The sequence below is a fragment of the Naegleria fowleri genome, assembly GCF_008403515.1.
Source record: "Naegleria fowleri strain ATCC 30894 chromosome Unknown tig72, whole genome shotgun sequence".
In the NCBI taxonomy this organism is placed as follows: Eukaryota; Heterolobosea; class Eutetramitea; order Acrasida; family Naegleriidae; genus Naegleria; species Naegleria fowleri.
In genome coordinates this window covers 363452-378053 of record NW_025408004.1, presented here as the reverse complement: position 1 = coordinate 378053, position 14602 = coordinate 363452, and the positions used below count along the sequence as shown (strand labels likewise).

Here is a 14602-nt window from a genome sequence, read left to right as displayed (position 1 = left end):
ATGATGATGCGCAATTCAATCACTGCACTTGGACATGCATTCTCATCCAAGAATGTGTCTCCTCTCCTTTTCACACACAAGAATTTGTTAGCCATGAATTTGACAACCATGTCCAATTGGACTCTCATGAACAACAATCAACACTATTATCATTTCAATGTGATTCATCACAATCAACAACAACCATCTTCGTCGACCACTTTCTCTGAAATGCCAACTGTCAACCCATCATCCACACTTGCTGAAGAGAGTTCTAATAACTCTCAAAAACCTCTCTTCACCAAAGAAATGGTTCTCAAACACTACGAAAACCATCACGTTCCACTCTCTCATTCCAAATTCCACTCCTATGGCTCTGAACCTTTCAATGAAGTGTCTACACTAGATTCCTATCAAGTCAAACGTTCCTACGAACCAAAAGATCTCACCGATCGAGCTGCTCTCACCCTCATGAAATTCCTCCGCGTGTTTGTCCATGCCTTTTTCGGTGATCGTTATTTGCATCACTCCGTCGTGTTGGAAACAGTAGCCAGTGTTCCCGGTATGGTTGCTGCTTGTTTGAGACATTTTTCCTCATTAAGAAATATGAGAAGAGATCATGGCAATATTGGAGTGTTACTAGAGGAAGCAGAAAATGAACGTATGCACTTGCTGACTTGGATGAGTCTCACTCGACCTACACTCACCGAACGATTACTCGTGATGGGAGCTCAAATTGGATTTACTTCTTTCTATACATTGGCATATGTGATTCATCCGAGATTTTGTCATCGATTGGTAGGATATTTAGAAGAAGAAGCAGTGAATGCTTATACTGAATTTTTGGAGGCCATTGACAAGGGTCAAATTCCAAATACTCCAGCTCCAGAGATTGCATTGAAATATTGGAATTTACCTCCTGGATCGACCATGAGAGATGTGGTGTTGGTGGTGCGTGCTGATGAATGCATGCATCGTGACTATAATCATGATATGAGTGATAAGCATCGAGTTGGATTATTGATTTAAGAGAGATTATGCTGTGTGTTTTGGAATTTTCAACTGAAAGAGTCTTCAACAACAAGAATTAGGGAGAATTTTCAATTGAAAGATTCTTGTTGTTGGTTAATGTTTAAAATGTTAATATTGAGAAAATATTTCAAGTCATGCTGTGTTTTGTAAATAAATTCATCTTTGTATCAACCCATTTATTTAATTATTATTGTGTAATCATTTAATTAATCTTGGTAAAGACATCACCATTGCTCAATGGCAAGGAAGTCAAAGTGTTGGTGACAACCTTCAACAAGTGATCTTGTCCATTGTTATGGAAGTTGATGAAAACAGTGTACATTCCATTGGTTGGATCTCTTGAGAAGTAACCATCAGCATTTCTACCATCTTGTTGATTGTGCAAAACGAATGAAGTTGGGCCAGAGGCTGTCACTTGCCAAACCTTTCCGCTCTTTTCTTGGTAAGTACCGAAGGGAGCTTCAGCAACCAATGGATGAACTCTTGTGAAAGTATCACTTGGTCCGTGCAATTGGTTGTGATCTGGAGATGGCTTCAATAACCAAAGAACAGAATCGTCAAAAGTCAAGACAACAGCAAATTCGGATGAGTTGACCTTTGGAACAGCAATTCCAGTGGCAACTCTTCCAGTACCTTCTTGAGTCCATGTGAAATGATGACCATTTTAAGTGCAGTGCCAGACTCTACCGCCATTCTCTCTCCATTGACCAGTGAGGTCGAGATTGACAATGTGTGGAATAGTAATCATTTTCAAGTCGTGAAGTATGTGTGAATATTTGTTTTTTTTTGTGAGTTGTCAAATCAAAGACAACGTGTCTGCACTTTACGGTATTTGACCTACTCTTGCAATATTTAACAGATCTGCCAAGAAAATCGTATCACCAATGTGAACATACTTGATGGTTATTGAATTGACCAAGATAGTCCGATTGGACCACCACTTTTGAACATTAGAAATCTATTTAAATTTCCTCCTCATGTGTAACAATTGCAAATAAGCACTGATGTAATATTAAAGTTCCTTTTTGTTTGACTACAATTCTGCACGCGGTCGCTCAGTGATTTTACCTGTTCATTACAACTCCAATCCGGAAAATTGGAACACAGCACAAAAAAATGTCCCTATTGCCACACAGCGATCATCAACCCACCACTCCAGAAAGCACTTCGAAACAATTTTATTTCGACGAGAAAGTTGAAGAGGATGATGAGGAAGAAAACCAACAACAAGAACCAACCACTGAACCCACTTCTTCTGCAAGCTTTGAATTAAAAAAGGAAAAAATCCTCATTCCTTCGCGAGGTGATTCATTTCCCTTGATTGGTTATGTGTTCAAGAATGCAGGTAAATCCTTGCATGATGACAAAGTTGTGTATGTGATCACTAGTGCTGCCACTGGTGTTCATCAAGATTATCACTTTCACTTTGCAGAATATGTGGTTCGTTATGGTCATGCCTCAAATCAGACAGTCATTGCTGTGACCTATGACTATCGAGGTTGGTAGTTTGAAAAGTTGCGACATGTGCCAACAACATACCACGTTCTACCTTAATTTACAAAATTGATCTTTGTATTCACATGCACATTTTCATCATGTGTTAATCAAAAATACGGATCAGGAATGGGTGAATCCAGAGATACTGACAAGCCACTTGTGAAATGTACCTTTTACGATTGGGCCAAAGACTTTTGGGGTGTCATGGATTTTTGCATCAAGTACCACAAGGAAAACTTTTCACAACCCAAAGTGGCGATGGAAATTTCTGCCGTTGGTAATAGTATTGGTGCCTACTTGATGATGACAGTTCCAAGTGATCTCGCTCCATATTTCACTCGAGGTTTCATGTTATCAGGTGAGTGTGATGTCAAATGTTTTAGATTGAATCCAAATAATATTGTTGACACAAATCTCTCTTTGTTCCAAATGATTGACCATTTGAATGGATGTAATTATCACATGCATGTTATTTTTCAAAATCTCTTCGATTAGCATTCAATGGTTACTTTGGATATTTTCAGCCTTTCAAAAGTAAGAAAGACATGATGCATTACTTGAGAACAAAATTGTTTTTTGCAAGTGTTCCACTCTTGTCTGCCATGTATGGATATTTTCCATCTGGAACAGTGTTCAAGTCCATGGAGGATATTCCTACAGGTGTGGCCTACACATGGAGACAATTTCAATACAATCCTCAATACATGACAGAACCTGATAATCCCAAGAAACCAATATTACCAACGAATATGGAGCATGTGACCTTTTTAAATTGGGCATTTGAAGATGATGTTTTTACCAATAAGGTAATGTTTGAGTTTGTGATTATAGAATAATCTGATCTATCGAAATGTCCATTACTATATTGTGATGTCGTTATGATTTTACAGACTTCAGTCGCCAAATATAATGAAAAATTCTTTGGCAGATGTAAGGAATATTTCTTTGAGCTTATTAGGCGACCTATCATGAAAAGTGTAGCAACAACACCATCGAATCCACAGCAACCTCCAAAGAGGCTTCCAATTGGTCATGTCGGATTCTTCAAGAAGCATGTTCGAGATCGAAGTGATCTTTGGAAAGATGCATGTGAATTTATCATCTTTGGTAAAATTATTCGAACTCCAAGCACCGAGATTTTATATTCACGTCCTTCAAAAGAAGCTCCAAATCCTCCACAACAACGAATTTCCAAATTGTAACATTAATCATTTTCATTATAAATTGTGTCAAATTTGACGTACATTAATCATCCTTATCATTGGATAAGAATAGTTCAAAAACATTCTTCTCTGAAAAGTCTGTGGATGTCGTGGACGCGCTTGTTCTCACCGACTGGTCGAACTCCACCAACTCTTCATCTTCACTGGAGTCAACAATGGTCACCACTAGTTGCTGTTGCTTCACCTTCTTATGAGCTGGCTCCAAGTCATCGTCGCTACTCAGCTCGTAGAAAAATAGGTTTTTTATCGAAGTGACAGGTTGAATGGATTGTGAAAGCGGTTGAGAGGTTTGTTGAGGTTGCTCTGAGGATGAGCTTGATGCATTTGATGATTGAGAAGAGCAAAGTCCTTGCGAAAGATCTGATTTTTGTGAGGAGCTTGGAGTTTTTCTTATAAATTTGTCCACAAATGAACTCTTTCTCTTTTTTAGTGATAAATCTGAAGAAGAGGTAGGAAGAGGTTGACTGAGAGGAAGCTTTTTCGTACTGGATGAATTTGAGCTGTTCGTTTGTTCCTGGTGCCTCTTTTGGAGGTACACTTTTTCTTCGGCAGCATCGTAAGACAACGAACGAGAAGGTGTTTTAAAAATTGTGGGAGAAGGAGGTTCTTCTTCATCTTCATTGTCTTCAGAACATTCTTCATTATTAATATTCCTTTTTGATTGAACATGTTGTCTCTGTAGCTTTTCATTCCTCAATAAGGCTGCTGTGAGATCGTCGACATAATTATTGCAAAATGCAGAGGAAGAACTCGGAGCAAGAATGCCACAATTAAGTGCTTCTTGAGAGGATTCTTGAGATGAAAAGAGTGTTGAGAACAGTGACTTTTTTCGAGCATTTGCTTCAGAAGATGAGGAAGAAGAATTGGATGCACTTGTTAATGGTTGAGAGCTTGATGATTGTTGGCTGTTGTTGTTACTTGTTGGCTCTTTAGGAGTGAAGAACTTGCTTGTGACTATCTTTCTAACTGTGGTTGCTGAGCTTGGAGTGGACGGGGCGGAATTTAATCGGATTGGAGTTGTAGCAGAGGTTGCTTCCTTTGAAAATATAATTTGACAAGCAGCAGTCAAATTGAAATATCAGTAATATTTAAATCAGTAATTACAAAAAGACAAGTGATACTTACTGCTGATATTTCTTGAGATAGCACTTTAAGCGGAGGTTTAAAAGGGGTCGATGCAAATTTAGACATGGTATTATTGGAAGGTTGGGCTTTGGGTGTTGACGCTGTATAACATTCAATAAAATTATTTGATGAATCAGCATGCCTCAATGACTCATCACGCCAATATACTTACAAAAATATGATTGAATTTTGTTGGTATTGAGAGGAGTAAGGGCAAGAGTAGTTTTTGAGCCATCCACCATGAAAGGTTTGTGGGACATAGGATCAATTAAGCCATTACAGATCTGAATGATAATGTCAGGATCCTTGACTGGACCACAAAACAAAATATCTTCTTCCGAAAGACAGGATGGAGGCTCCGTTAAACATTGAAGTTTCTGAGTGGGAATGTCAAAAACTCGTTGATGTCTGAAAGTTAATTCTGCTCGTATGAAGAGTTCTCGATATTCTTCTTCTGTGATGCTTAATTCCTGGCTCGACGTTGAATTGGATGAAGTCCCTGCCGACAGTGATAATGATGGTGAGTTTTGTGCTTCCTCCTCTGTAGGTTCTTGTTTCTTGAATTTTCCCATCCTCCTCAGACATTCAATTATTTTTGGTACTGTTCGATTGTCCTTGACTATTTTGTGTGCAGTTTTAGGTCCTACACCTGGTAGTGAATCCAAATAATCGCATCCTGACAAAATACACATCCTCAAAAGCATGTCATGTGAAAATTTTGTAAAATCTAATCCACTCTTACTTGGTGGCGTTACCGTAATGTCACAAAGGCACAATTCTTTACCGTAACCATATTTATCCATCTTGTAGAAAATTTTTGGAGCTCCATACGGTATCAAATCAGAATCTTCAGTAACAACACAAGCCACATAACCAGTACGTCCCATATGAGCTAGCTGGGCATCTGCTTCATAGGGTGCCACAACAAACTCTATATTATTTTTTTTCAATTGCAACATTAATTGATGCGCCATTGAGGGCTTAATATCTACAGCTTTTCGAAAACAGTCATTCGCCTGTTCATATCTATGATTTTGGAGATGAATTTGAGCTTGCTCGAGGGCTTCTTTTCTTTTCGTTCTTCGCTCGCTCTCTGTTTCTGCTTTCGAGGGCAATCGAGCGCCGTCAAATACAAGGACAGGTATGACTTTGTGGTGCTTCAGCATGTTAACCATGTGCATGCAATAAGTTAGATATTTATCGGTGGGTTTGTTTTGACAAAGTTCTGCACTGCAACTGTAAGCTCCTCTACATGTTTTTCAATAATGAAACACGGCATTAGTATTAAATAAAAATTGAGCAAATGAGGAAATGGATAATGATGATCATAATGAAGAATGAGATTAATAATCAAAGTCTTACCTATGGAGCCATACATATGCATCAACAGCTACTTTTTTGTTTTTATATTCTGAAATATGACCCTTCTTTGTAACGTGCTTGAAGCACGGAAGAAGTCCTTGTATTCCCATAAACTGTTAAACACGAAAAACGTTTTAACGAGATTAATATATAGAGGTTTTGTTTTCGAATATAATTCCGAATAAGAAAGATGAATCGACAAAATTGATGGTGAGTGGGCACTTTGGCTGGTTGTTGTCGGAAAGAATACTAATTGTTGTAAAAACAAATTAATTTTGAATTTTCCAGAAATAATTATCCAATGACGTTATTTCTAACGCGGTTGCGGTAATGAAGACTTGAGCTCCAAAAAGCGTTTTAATACTGTAAGAATAGTAATAATTGATAGATTCTGCGGATGTTGTTATAATATTCAAATGTTCTTCATCATCATAGCAATCCGAAACAAATAATATTTCCTGATTTTGAATTTGAGGAGCGGGAATTTTTTTTGAACGGCAAGCAATTCCACTCGCTGCAAGAAAACCTCGAAAGACACGAAATACGAGGAAAATCTGTATTGTTTTTCATTTCCATCATGAATCAGGCAGTCTAAACAGAGATCGGTTCAGTATTCTTCAATAAATATTTCAATGCAAGTTCGTTGTTTTGTAAGAGTGGAGTGAGAGCTTCACGAACCAAAGCATTGTAATTATTGATCCACTCAATTTCGTCTCTTGCAAGAAGATTGGTGTCGACGAGGGTTGGTTGAATGGGGCAACGAGTCACTGACTCAAAGCCAATATATGCCTTGTCATTGAAATTAGTCATGGTATTCACTCGTTTGGTTAACAGAATGTTCTCAATTCTGATACCAAAATTGCCAGGTTCGTAATAACCTGGCTCATTGGTTACAATGCAATTCTCTTTCATACCGAACTCGTTCAAAATCAAAGATCTATATCCAATTCCGTGTGGTCCCTCGTGAACACACAATGCATGACCAACACCGTGACCAGTTCCGTGGTTGTAATCCAAGCCATCCTTCCACAAAGGAGCCCTTGCAATGGAATCTAAACGATAGCCTGATGTGCCCTCAGGGAATACGAGTCTATCCAAAGCGATATGGCCCTGTAGTACTCGAGTAAAACATCTCTTTTGATAGTCGGTTGGAGTTCCAAAATGCACTGTTCTGGTAGTATCGGTGGTTCCATCCTTGTAGTGTGCACCGCTGTCCAATAAGTACAAATTGTCAGTTGAAATCTCCTCGCTGTTGGTCTCAGGTGGTGAGTAGTGAACTACGGAGGCGCTCTTTCCATAGGCACTAATGGTTGAAAAGCTTAATCGAAGATAATCTGTATTCTCTTTTCTGAATGCTTCCAAAGCCAATGCTCCATCGTATTCGTTGACTTTTCTACCATTCTTCAACTCGTTTTCGAGCCATGCCAAATATTTAACAATGGCTGCACCGTCACGAATGTGGCACGATTTGAAGCCCTCTCTTTCTACAGCATTCTTAATGGCCTTCTCCGCAGTGATAATACTATGAATCTTGTTAACTTTGCAACGAATAGCCTCAAAAGTGGCAAAGTTGCATGTTCTTGGATCGATGAGGCAAGATTTGTCATGTTGAACTTTTTCAGTAATGGTTTTCAAATCCTCCATATACTGTGAATATGGCTTAACGTGAATATTGTTGTCAGAAAGTTCGTTTTTGATATTTGGAGATTCAAACTTGCTTTCATCCACATAGAGATAAGCATCCTGCAAAGTGACAATCATGTAGCTGATGAATACAGTATTGTAATCAATGTCAGATCCTCTCAAATTGAGAATCCATGCAATTTCATCCAAAGCAGTCAAAATGTAGCATTCTCCACCAAGGTCTTGCATCTTTGCTCTCACAAATTTGAGCTTGTCAGCAACAGATCTTCCAGTGTACTTTTCATCCAATTTGTAAATAATACCATTGGGTGGTTTAGGCTTCTCGTCTCCCCAAATTTCATCTACCAAATTTTCAAGAATTGGCTTAATTTCTACTTGTCCCTTTTCACTTTCTGATGCAGCTTTCCTTAGCTCCAAAAATTCATCTGCAAGGTAAAATGGAGACGCGCAATATTTAACTCTTGAATGTATGAATGAGTACAATATACTTACTGACAGAAAATAGAAAAGGATCTACTCCGAATGTAGTGGTTCTCTTGAGATCCTATAAATAATTAATAAATGAATTGACCAGATTCGTCAATCAACAATGTGAATTACGTGGTAGTTCATTGTTGATTAAACGTCGAAAAATACATTCAAATACATTCATAAATTCGCGATTAATTGCATATAAAATAAATGCATCATGGAGATTAGAGTTTCATCATTCAAATAATGATTATAAATTGCAATATATTACAATTTTGGTGGGTTCAAAATGAAATATTCAAAACATACAGCAAAGGATGTAATATACTTGCTCAATGGAGGATCAATACCAAGCTTCATCAGTTTCCAAATGGCAGGATCCAACTGTTTCTGTGCTTGTAGCCAGTATCTTCCATCCGTAAAGAGAGACGCCTCTTCCAAAGTAACAACTGCAGTACCAGCTGATCCATCAAAACCCGAGATGAATTCTCTTCTCTTATCAGCATCGGAAATGTACTCACTCAAATGAGCATCACCCGATGGGATGATGTAACCATGAATGGAGTACTTTTGCATCAATTCTCGCAATTTATGAACTTTGTTTGCCGATACCAAGGATGAAGTCATTTTTTGGAATGAAAATCTAAAATAATAATAATAATCAGAGAAAATATTATGTGATCAACAGAGAGTAGAGATGGCAACTGCTTTTCAATTGTCCAGTACTTTCCAATTCTCCTTTCAATTCTTTGCTTCTACAGATTCTGGAAAATTGAATTTAAGATTATTCAAAGACCAACAAAACACAAAAAATGAATCGTTCTCTCGCTCTTGCTTCCAAATTGTTAAAGTCAACGACCTCCTCCCGATCATCATCCTTGATGATGAAGGCTTTGAGCACACCTTCTCGGGTGAGAGCTTTCCATCAAACAGCGATGAGAAGAGATGAGGAAGAAACACAAAAAGCTCCTGAGGTAAAGGTGAGACCAGCATGGAAAGGGTGGGGTATGTTTTGGTGAATTATTTAATAATTTATTATCATCATCATCAATGTGTTCTTGTATTGTGGTATTTTCTATTTAATTTAACCTCAACCATTTATTTAAACTGGTTGAATTATTATATCGGCAATAACATCACTTGAACCCGAATATTAACGATTATTATTGTGGATGATCTTCATTATGGAAAATCGGACGTAATTATAAAATATTCAACGAATGATATACAGTCGATGATGTCCTGAACTTCTTCCACTACCCAATTAAATGGATTCTTGCGTTTGCTGTTATAATTTTCCTTTGGACTGCATCACAACGAGCCGCAGAAAAGAAAGGCAAAAGCCAACAATAAGTTGTACAATCGAAAATGATGAAAAATTAGGAAAATTATGACATCTACGTACGAATTCGATGTGGAATTTAGCTTATCTTTATTTATATTAAATGTGGCGCTAGGGAATAAACCACGCGTTAAGATAGACTCATGCTTCTACCATCGTCAATGTAAACTCACACAACTCAAATATTACTATTATACCATTTGGCTAAATCACTTCGGAAAAGATCCATATTCACGGTAATATTTTCATACCGAATTTCATTCTTTTCATCTCTTTGAAAAGGACCGTCAAGTTGGAAATCTTTTCTTAGTTGTTTGATGTTGTCGAGGTTTGGATTCGAAGGAATGGACCTGAAAACAACCTCTTGCTCCTCATCATCACTACTATCCTCCGTGGGCATCGCATTCCCATTGGTCGTGAATGCCAGCTCATCGTCGTTATCGTCGTCGTCATCATTTTCTTCACCCAAAAGAAAGTCAACAATGTCTTGGGCATCGTTGCTCTCGCCTAAACCCTTCGAAGTGGTTGCTGATGTGTCGTTCTTTTCTGTGGACTCTTCTTCTTCAATCACCTCATCATCAACATCACCGGAGCTTTCATTATCAACTTCTTCATCGTCATTATTCTGAGAATAGTGCACAGATTGTTGGGAGAATGAAGGTGCATCTTTTTGGGTCTTGTTCGTTTTCTTGAAAAGCTGTGTTTGTTTCTTTTCATTGTCACTCGTGTCGTCTTGTCCAGCAAAAAGAATATCGAGAATGTTTTGAGAGGCCTCTTGTCTCGATTGTTTCGAACGAGTGATTTCTCCCTTAATTCGCTTTTCCTCTTCATCGGTTAAGGCAAAATAAATATCAGAATAGACTTTAGGATCGTCTCCAATTTTCCATCGGTGAAAACATTTAGAACTAGTCAAAATAGTGTCCAACGTTTTGAGTGACAAGCTGAATGAATAAAAATGTTCCTCAATCAATTCTCTGTGAACATTGATGAGTGGAAATACGAGAAACTGGTGACAATTTTTGTACTTGTTTCTGAGGTTATTCACAATGAAATTGATTTCCTCTGGTGTTGGAATTTTCTCTGCTCCGAAGCCATTGGAAATGTTGTAAGATTGTGTCGTATCCGTAGTCATGATTTTCACGAGCTTGGACGCATCAACAGTGAGCACACTTGGATTGGATTCTAGAGATGCTATGTTAACGTTTTCACTCAAATCTTCTCCTGTTGGTCTGTTAAAGGCCAATAACGAATACAAGTCACAATAAGCATTGCTTTCAAAAATTGAGGGATAACCTTTTCGATTCCATTTAAATAGCTTTTCAAAAGCGGTTCCAGCCTTAACGAGTGAGGAATTCTTTTTTTCATAATTTCTTGATCCTTTAAAGCTCACTTGAGTAGTGTTCACATAAACATTTTGACAAAAAACATCACCACCGTCACTGGTATGAAAAACTTTCAGGAAGGGATACGTATTGGAGGGTGGAATTATGGTGCAACCAACTAAAAAGTGGGGAGTACTCTCTAACAGCTTTAAATTTGGGGAAATGAGAAGAGTAGCATCATGAAAAGTGTCAAGTGGCGTTGGTATTCCAGAACCTCTGCATTTCGTGGCAAATATTTTCTCTAAATCATCCCATGGTAATTCTGCTTTGAGAGGTTTGTCTTTTTGTGACATTAAAATGGAGGAAGGTTCAATTGGGAAACAGATTATTCCTCGCTGGTATTTGTATCCGACTAATAGAAGTTCATTCTCAGAATGGCTGTAGAAAAACATTTCAGAAAGACCATCATGTTCAGGAGATAGGTTGAAACATACAAGCTCTTGTGATCCCATTCTTTCGTCATAAATAAGAACTCGTTTTTGGGTGCTAATCGCATACATGTATGGATGATCATAATTTCTTGCAAAAGCAGTAATTCCAGCCATTTCTAAAAGCAATCTCGATTTTTTCTCTCGGATATCATAAATATAAATTCCAGTATTTCCAATAATGAAGAGCTCCATGGGATTAGACGTAAACTCGCAAATTGTGCTGTGAAATATTCCACCCAGTGGAAGACTTGGAATTTTGGAATCGAGAGAATGAGACATGTCCATGAGTCCCCTCTTAGAATTCCAAAATTTCAAAGTATTGTCACTAAAAAGAATAGAGAGCTGAAAAATATCCCACTTGCTAGCATGTTGCCATGCTATATGTACAATATTTGAGGTTTGTGTAGTGAAGTGAAGTGTCTCAACAAGCTTAATGCCGAGACCGTTCCGTAATGTAGAAGAAAATTCAAAAATTCGAATGCTATTATCTGAGTATCTACATGCAATAAACTGTGACGCGTTGATAGTTGTAGCTGTTGATGTGGGTGACTTCGAGGATCTACAGGTCAATTGAAGAATGGTTGGAAGTGATTGAGTGTCAATATTTTCTTGCTCAGGAGAATAGAAAAATTGAGAACCCATCTCTATGAGCTTCTTCTTATAACTCGAGTTCAAGTCAATCTCAATGCATGTCACACAAAGCTTGTGCATTTTAGCTCCAGTGACATGAACTAGCCATGCAATATCAGCATATTTAAAAGAATCTAACAGGTGGTAGTAGCACAAAGGTTTACCTTTGTATAGGGAACGGAGGGAATGGTGTTTTGGTAACGTTGAAATTGTGGATGCAGTTAGAGGAAAACAAGTAGCTCTGAATTGATTAGTTCTGTGATGAATACACGATTTGTTAATATCAAGAGCGCGTTTTACGCGTGTAAGATGCGTGATTGCCGTGAATTTCAATGTGTTCGCCTTATCGTGATAACTCTTTTCGAGTGGATGAGAGGATGTTGGTAACTGCTGCTCCATAATAAAATCATTGACAGGAAACACTTCGTGACATGCAGTAGGCAGTAAATGCAATGTATTTCTTGTGGATCTAAAGTTTCTCGAAGAACTTGATGTATGTACCTCTTTGCTTGTCTTGTTATTAGGGGGCTTGTCATGTTTCTGTTGTAAAGAATTGTTATTTTTCTTGACATGGTTATTCTCTTCTGTTGCATTCGTGTCATCATTTCTTAAAGCGGTTGAAATTGTTTCGTCATGTTGAATAACTTCGTTTCTATGCTCCTCATCATGTAATCTCCTTGCATGGTGCAATGCGTCACGAAAATTTTCGGATGTATTTTTTGCTTGTTGATGATATTCCTCATTTGATTCATCATTAGGGGAATGTGATTCGCTTTTTGACTCTCTACTTTTTAGAGATATTGTGGAAACCCTTGTTGTTGAATTTAAATTATTGTTGTTGACATTATTTTGTACAAAATTTCCAATTGTTTCCTCTTCACTCTCATCACTTTCCGATGACTCTTCTTCGCTCTCTGAAGTGTCATCTTTGTTTTTTGAAAATAATAATTTATGCACGGCCTCTTGTGAATTACTGATTTTTTTCATTGGAATATTTCTCGTTTTGATGTTTCCATTATTTATATTGCTGCTCAAAGTAATAAATTCCGACAATGAATCATTTTCCACCAAATTAATATTTCTTGAACTTGCACTTTTACCTTCCAGAAAATTTCGTGATGACCATGACGATACACCATCTCCATCGGAAGGCAATTTCCTTTTACTTTGCGTTTGATTAAACATCAAACCTGTACGCTCCGAAGATGTTGCTACTCGATGAGAGACATTACTTTCATCCTGATGTGTGGTTGTTGTTGTCGGCACGCTTGAAGATGCAGCATCCAATTCATCGTCATTGCCCCAAAACAATTCCAACACGTCGGACATTTTTTTTGAACTCAACATAAAGCCTTTACAACAACCTAACAATATTATTATTTACAGAATTATTATGATTATTAAAAAGAAAATCATGATTGATGACCTGAGGATGAGTTACAACTACGACTTTTAATACATCGTTTATTGTTGATAATAAGAGTCCGAATGAGCCAAAGACAACATGTCATTGCTTCCGATATTAGAAATTACCACAACATTGGCGTTCTGGCTATTCCACAAATTGCTAAAGAGTTCAATTTCATAGACATCAGCAAACCATGTGTTTTCTCTTCTTCTTCTCCCTCTAGGATTTCTCCCACTCGAAACGAATGGCACTCTCTTATGCTGGCCCACTAATTCCAAACCAACTCTCTTCAATTTTACATTTTCTCTTTCAAGAATTTGTTTCAGTTTGGGTTTCACTTCACGAACGAATTGATCGCTCAACCGTTGATTCATGTGATGAGTGAAATAATAGGACAAGATAATCACCAAGATGATTCCGAGACCAAAAGTGAGAAGAAAGATCAGAACGAAGAGGAGCCATAAGAGTTTGAACTGCGATTGAGCTTGTTGAACTCGTTCATAATAAGCGTCCAAAGTTTGATTCATTTCGTTCAAACTTGTGGAAAGAGAGCTTCCGATGGTGGCACCAAATGATGAGTTTATGAGATGTTGTGGAAAAGAATCACTGTTTAAACGTGTCCTTAGAGTTCTGGAATAGGAGGTGGAGAAAATCTTTTGAATGTTGTTGATCGAATTTAGAATGGGAATGGAGGTACAGCCAGGTGTCCATTGAAGAGAAGGACTTGTTGTTGGTTGTGGACATTGAACTTGTGAGGGTAAGTCGGTTCTGTGAATTGGTGGCACTAAGAGAGGAACTAGTTCTTCGTTGACAGCTGGCATGGACAGAGGAACTTGAATGAGTGGTCTTTATGTGTTTTTTCGAAGGTGTTTATTTTGGAATTTTCGAGTTTGAAGGGACTTTCCAGAAAGTAAAATCCAAAATTTACTTCAAAATTCAGGCAAGAAGTTATCTTGATAAACGATTCGTGATAATCCATGAATGAATCCATACAAATCTGAAACACCAATTAGAACCTCTTTGTCGTCAATTATTGAGAGGAAGAGAAGCACGAAACCTTGTCGAGTAATGGTCTT

The 14602-nt window shown here is 37.8% G+C and overlaps 8 protein-coding genes across 8 annotated transcripts; 3 read left to right on the top strand and 5 right to left on the bottom strand.

Annotated features, from left to right (window-relative positions):
- Positions 1-1008, top strand: FDP41_009763 (uncharacterized protein; the record flags this gene model as incomplete). The annotated part of the gene is made up of 1 exon (XM_044713756.1): positions 1-1008. The coding sequence occupies one exon, from the start codon at positions 1-3 to the stop codon at positions 1006-1008; it is 1008 nt and encodes a 335-aa protein (XP_044556782.1).
- A 205-nt stretch (positions 1009-1213) lies between these two features.
- FDP41_009762 (uncharacterized protein) lies at positions 1214-1759 on the bottom strand (the record flags this gene model as incomplete). The annotated part of the gene is made up of 2 exons (XM_044713755.1): positions 1214-1647; positions 1699-1759. 2 exons carry the CDS (start codon positions 1757-1759, stop codon positions 1214-1216), a joined length of 495 nt encoding a protein of 164 aa, XP_044556781.1.
- A 368-nt stretch (positions 1760-2127) lies between these two features.
- Positions 2128-3710, top strand: FDP41_009761 (uncharacterized protein; the record flags this gene model as incomplete). Its single annotated transcript, XM_044713754.1, has 4 exons — positions 2128-2509; positions 2633-2866; positions 3004-3314; positions 3399-3710. 4 exons carry the CDS (start codon positions 2128-2130, stop codon positions 3708-3710), a joined length of 1239 nt encoding a protein of 412 aa, XP_044556780.1.
- A 43-nt stretch (positions 3711-3753) lies between these two features.
- Positions 3754-6328, bottom strand: FDP41_009760 (uncharacterized protein; the record flags this gene model as incomplete). The annotated part of the gene is made up of 4 exons (XM_044713753.1): positions 3754-4767; positions 4857-4957; positions 5029-6104; positions 6219-6328. The coding sequence occupies 4 exons, from the start codon at positions 6326-6328 to the stop codon at positions 3754-3756; spliced, it is 2301 nt and encodes a 766-aa protein (XP_044556779.1).
- Positions 6329-6809: 481 nt separating this feature from the next.
- On the bottom strand, positions 6810-8960 carry FDP41_009759 (uncharacterized protein; the record flags this gene model as incomplete). Its single annotated transcript, XM_044713751.1, has 3 exons — positions 6810-8287; positions 8355-8406; positions 8643-8960. The coding sequence occupies 3 exons, from the start codon at positions 8958-8960 to the stop codon at positions 6810-6812; spliced, it is 1848 nt and encodes a 615-aa protein (XP_044556778.1).
- Positions 8961-9145: 185 nt separating this feature from the next.
- On the top strand, positions 9146-9686 carry FDP41_009758 (uncharacterized protein; the record flags this gene model as incomplete). The annotated part of the gene is made up of 2 exons (XM_044713750.1): positions 9146-9338; positions 9565-9686. 2 exons carry the CDS (start codon positions 9146-9148, stop codon positions 9684-9686), a joined length of 315 nt encoding a protein of 104 aa, XP_044556777.1.
- A 167-nt stretch (positions 9687-9853) lies between these two features.
- Positions 9854-13447, bottom strand: FDP41_009757 (uncharacterized protein; the record flags this gene model as incomplete). Its single annotated transcript, XM_044713749.1, has 1 exon — positions 9854-13447. The coding sequence occupies one exon, from the start codon at positions 13445-13447 to the stop codon at positions 9854-9856; it is 3594 nt and encodes a 1197-aa protein (XP_044556776.1).
- A 135-nt stretch (positions 13448-13582) lies between these two features.
- FDP41_009756 (uncharacterized protein) lies at positions 13583-14347 on the bottom strand (the record flags this gene model as incomplete). The annotated part of the gene is made up of 1 exon (XM_044713748.1): positions 13583-14347. One exon carries the CDS (start codon positions 14345-14347, stop codon positions 13583-13585), a length of 765 nt encoding a protein of 254 aa, XP_044556775.1.
- Positions 14348-14602: the final 255 nt, after the last annotated feature.